Source organism: Oncorhynchus gorbuscha, linkage group LG07 (assembly GCF_021184085.1).
Source record: "Oncorhynchus gorbuscha isolate QuinsamMale2020 ecotype Even-year linkage group LG07, OgorEven_v1.0, whole genome shotgun sequence".
In the NCBI taxonomy this organism is placed as follows: domain Eukaryota; kingdom Metazoa; phylum Chordata; class Actinopteri; order Salmoniformes; family Salmonidae; genus Oncorhynchus; species Oncorhynchus gorbuscha.
Genome location: NC_060179.1, coordinates 88735823 through 88740822, shown reverse-complemented (window position 1 = coordinate 88740822; position 5000 = coordinate 88735823). Strand labels below are relative to the sequence as shown.

The following is a 5000-nucleotide window of genomic DNA, read 5'->3' as shown; positions in this document are numbered from 1 at the left end:
TACCTTACCTTACTTTACCTTACCTTAACTATATCTTACCTTACCTTACCTTACTTTACCTTACCTTAACTATATCTTACCTTACCTTACCTTACTTTACCTTACCTTAACTATATCTTACCTTACCTATCTATACGTTACCTTACCTATCTATACCTTACCTTACTTTACCTTACTTTACTTTACCTTACCTTACTTTACCTTACCTTACCTATCTATACCTTACCCTACTTTACCCTTACCTTACTTATATCTTACCTTACCTTACTTATATCTTACCTTACCTATCTATACCTTACCTTACCTATCTATACCTTACCTTACCTTACCTTAACTTACCTTACCTTACTTTACCCTTACCTTACTTATATCTTACCTTACCTATACCTTACCTTACCTATCTATACCTTACCTTACTTTACCTTACCTTACCTATATCTTACCTTACCTATCTATACGTTACCTTACCTTACTTTACCTTACCTTACTTTACCTTACTTTACTTTACCTTACCTTACTTTACCTTACCTTACCTATATCTTACCTTACCTATCTATACGTTACCTTACCTTACTTTACCTTACCTTACTTTACCTTACTTTACTTTACCTTACCTTACTTTACCTTACCTTACCTATCTATACCTTACCTTACTTTACCTTACCTTACCTATATCTTACCTTACCTATCTATACGTTACCTTACCTTACCTATACCTTACCTTACCTATACCTTACCTTACCTATACCTTACCTTACCTATACCTTACTTTACCCTTACCTTACTTATATCTTACCTTACCTATACCTTACCTTACCTATCTATACCTTACCTTACCTATCTATACCTTACCTTACCTTACCTATACCTTACCTTACCTATCTATACCTTACCTTACCTATATCTTACCTTACCTTACTTTATCTTACCTTACCTATATCTTACCTTACCTTACCTTACTTTACCTTACCTATATCTTACCTTACCTTACCTTACCTTACTTTACCTTACCTTAACTATATCTTACTTTACCTATACCTTACCTTACCTTACCTATCTATACCTTACCTTACTTTACCTTACCTATACCTTACCTTACCTATCTATACCTTACCTTACCTATATCTTACCTTACCTTACCTTACCTTACCTTACCTTACCGTACCTATACCTTACCTTACCTATCTATACCTTACCTTACCTATACCTTACCTTACCTATATCTTACCTTACCTATATCTTACCTTACCTTACCTTACCTTACCTTACCTTACCTTACCTATACCTCCTAACCCTAACCCCTATCTTAGCTAACATTAGCCACCTAGCTAGAATCTGTAACATATCATACGTTTTGAGAATTCATAACATATTGTACGTTCTAGAAGAAAAAGAAACGCGCACCTATTAAGACGAGGTGCTGGCTAGCGGAGTAGAAAACTGGAAAATAAAAGAGAGCCTACCTGACCTATACCTAACCTTACCTGACCTTACCTTACCTGACCTATACCTTACCTATATATTCCCTATACCTTACCAATACCTGACCTATACCTAAGCTATTCCTTACCTTACCTGACCTATACCTTACCTATACCTGACCTATATCTAACCTATACCTTACCTTACCTGACCTATACCTTACCTGACCTATATCTTACACTAACTTACCTATACCTTACTTTACCCTTACCTTATACCTTACTAATACCTATACCTATACCTATATCTAACCTATACCTTACCTTACCTATACCTGACCTATATCTTACACTAACTTACCTATACCTTACTTTACCCTTACCTTATACCTTACTAATACCTATACCTATACCTATACCTGACCTATACCTATACCTTACCTTACCTATACCTGACCTATATCTATACCTATACCTTACCTATACCTATACCTTACCTTACTTTACCTATACCTTACCTTACTTTACCTATACCTATACCTATACCTATACCTTACCTTACCTTTACCTATACCTTACCTTACCTATACCTATACCTATACCTTACCAGTACCTATACCTAACCTATACCTATACCTTACCTTACCTTACCTATACCTTTCTTTACCTATACCTATACCTGACCTATACCTATACCTATACCTTACCTATACCTTACTTTACCTATACCTTACCAGTACCTATACCTGACCTATACCTATACCTATACCTATACCTATACCTATACCTTACCTTACTTTACCTATACCTATACCTATACCTATACCTTACCTTACCTTACCTTACCTTTACCTATACCTTACCTTACCTATACCTATACCTATACCTTACTTTACCCTTACCTTATCTATACCTTACCTTATTTTACCCTTACCTATCCCTTACCGTATCTCACCTATACCTATCCCTTACCTTATCAATACCTTATCTATACCTTACCTTCCCTATTTCTTACCTTGTCTACAGTATACCTTACCTACCTATACCTTATCTTACCTATACCTCACCTTTCCTATCCCTCACCCTTACATACTGTATCCCTTACCTTTACATTGGCAGTGGCATTGTTGAGATCAATCTAGGTTATCTCTGGTGTCTGTGTGTGTGTGTGTGTGTGTGTGTGTGTGTGTGTGTGTGTGTGTGTGTGTGTGTGTGTGTGTGTGTGTGTGTGTGTGTGTGTGTGTGTGTGTGTGTGTGTGTGTGTGTGTGTGTGTGTGTGTGTGTGTGTGTGTGTGTGTGTGTGTGTGTGTGTGTGTGTGTGTGTGTGTGCGCGAGTGTGCGAGTGTGTATTTTACAGATAAAAACCACCTACCCAAGTGAAGTTCCCCAAAGGAGTTCAAGGCTGAGGTCTATACTGGGCAGGAAGTCATGAGGGAACTCTAGATCCTCATCTTCGTCTCTCCTCCTCTTCTCCTCTTCCTCGGTGGTCCTCCCTGGGACGTCCTGTAGGTGGTTTATGTGTGTGGCTGGAGCATCTCTGTTGTGTGTTGTTGAGTTGTAGTCTTTCACTTCTCTGTTGTCTGTTGTTGAGTTGTAGCCCTCTCCATTCTGGTCGCTACTCTCAGCACAGACTTCAGCCTGGAGGAAACAACAAGTTATATTACTGAAAATGACATCAACACGCTCAAAAACACAAACAGGTCCAAGCTGTGTATCGTGAACTGTGCTTCAACTAACGTCCATGTCCTTTGTGCTCCGCCTCCACCACACACTGTCACACACCCAGGTATAAAGCAAGCCGAGCACCGCCTGTGTGTGCAAAAACACACCCAGGTATAAAGCAAGCCGAGCACCGCCTGTTTGTGCAGAAACACACCCAGGTATACACACCCCTGAGGGGCCCCTGTGTTAAGAGTCAGTGTGGAGGAGGTGTTGTTGTCAGGGCTCTGAGCTTGGGCTCTGAGCTTGGTGTCCAGACCCAGGGCTCTGAGCTTGGTGTCCAGACCCAGGGCTCTGAGCTTGGTGTCCAGACCCAGGGCTCTGAGCTTGGTGTCCAGACCCAGGGCTCTGAGCTTGGTGTTCAGACCTAGGGCTCTGAGCTTGGTGTCCAGACCCAGGGCTCTGAGCTTGGTGTCCAGACCCAGGGCTCTGAGCTTAGTGTCCGGACCCAGGGCTCTGAGCTTAGTGTCCGGACCCAGGGCTCTGAGCTTGGTGTCCAGATGCAGGGCTCTGAGCTTGGTGTTCAGACCTAGGGCTCTGAGCTTGGTGTCCAGACCCAGGGCTCTGAGCTTGGTGTCCAGACCCAGGGCTCTGAGCTTAGTGTCCGGACCCAGGGCTCTGAGCTTGGTGTCCAGATGCAGGGCTCTGAGCTTGGTGATGAGCTTGGAGGGAACAATGGTGTTGAATGCCGAACTGTAGTCAATGAACAGCATTCTCACATAGGTGTTCCTCTTGTCCAGATGTGTTACAGCCGTGTGAATAGCGATGGAAATTGCATCTTCTGTGGATCTGTTGAAGCGGTAGGCAAATTGTAGTGGGTCCAGTGTGCCTGGCATGCTGGCCTTAATGTGGGCCATGACCAGCCTCTCAAAGAACTTCATAATGACCGAGGTGAGTGCGACGGGGCCATAGTCATTTGGGCCACCTTGTTTTTCTTGGGTACAGGTTCAATGGTAGTCTCTATTTAACCACACAGGTAATGACCACAACCACAGAACTACTAACCACAACCACAACTACTAAACCAAAACTACTGTTAACCACCACACAACTACTGACCAAAACTACTGTTAATAACCACACAACTACTGACAAAAACTACTGACCACATCTACTGACCACAACCACACAACTACAGACCAAAACTACTGACCACATCTACTGACCACAACCACACAACTACTGACCAAAACTACTGACCACATCTACTGACCACAACTACACAACTACAGACCAAAACTACTGACCACATCTACTGACCACAACTACACAACTACAGACCAAAACTACTGATCACACCCACACAACTACTGACCACAACTACTGACCACAACCACACAACTACAGACCAAAACTACTGACCACATCTACTGACCACAACCACACAACTACAGACCAAAACTACTGACCACATCTACTGACCACAACCACACAACTACAGACCAAAACTACTGACCACATCTACTGACCACAACCACACAACTACTGACCAAAACTACTGACCACATCTACTTACCACAACCACACAACTACAGACCAAAACTACTGACCACATCTACTGACCACAACCACACAACTACAGACCAAAACTACTGACCACATCTACTGACCACAACCACACAACTACAGACCAAAACTACTGATCACACCCACACAACTACTGACCACAACTACTGACCACAACCACACAACTACTGACCAAATCTACTGACCACAACCACCCATCTACTGACCAAAACTACTGTTAACAACCACATAACTACTGACCAAAACTACTGACCAAAACTACTGACCACAAAACTATTAAACACCAGTCCTTAGAGTGACTCTCCCACCAGTCCTTAGAGTGACTCTCCCACC

At 42.3% G+C, this 5000-nt stretch overlaps 1 protein-coding gene across 1 annotated transcript in view; it reads right to left on the bottom strand.

Moving 5' to 3' along the window:
- LOC124039073 (basic proline-rich protein-like) overlaps positions 1-5000 on the bottom strand; it is a gene marked incomplete at its 5' end in the record, with an annotated part of 39517 nt that overhangs the window by 5821 nt on the left and 28696 nt on the right. Inside the window, one exon of the mRNA XM_046354953.1 lies at positions 2794-3059. Coding sequence (XP_046210909.1) covers positions 2794-3059 — 266 coding nt within the window. The remainder of the gene's footprint in view (positions 1-2793; positions 3060-5000) is intronic.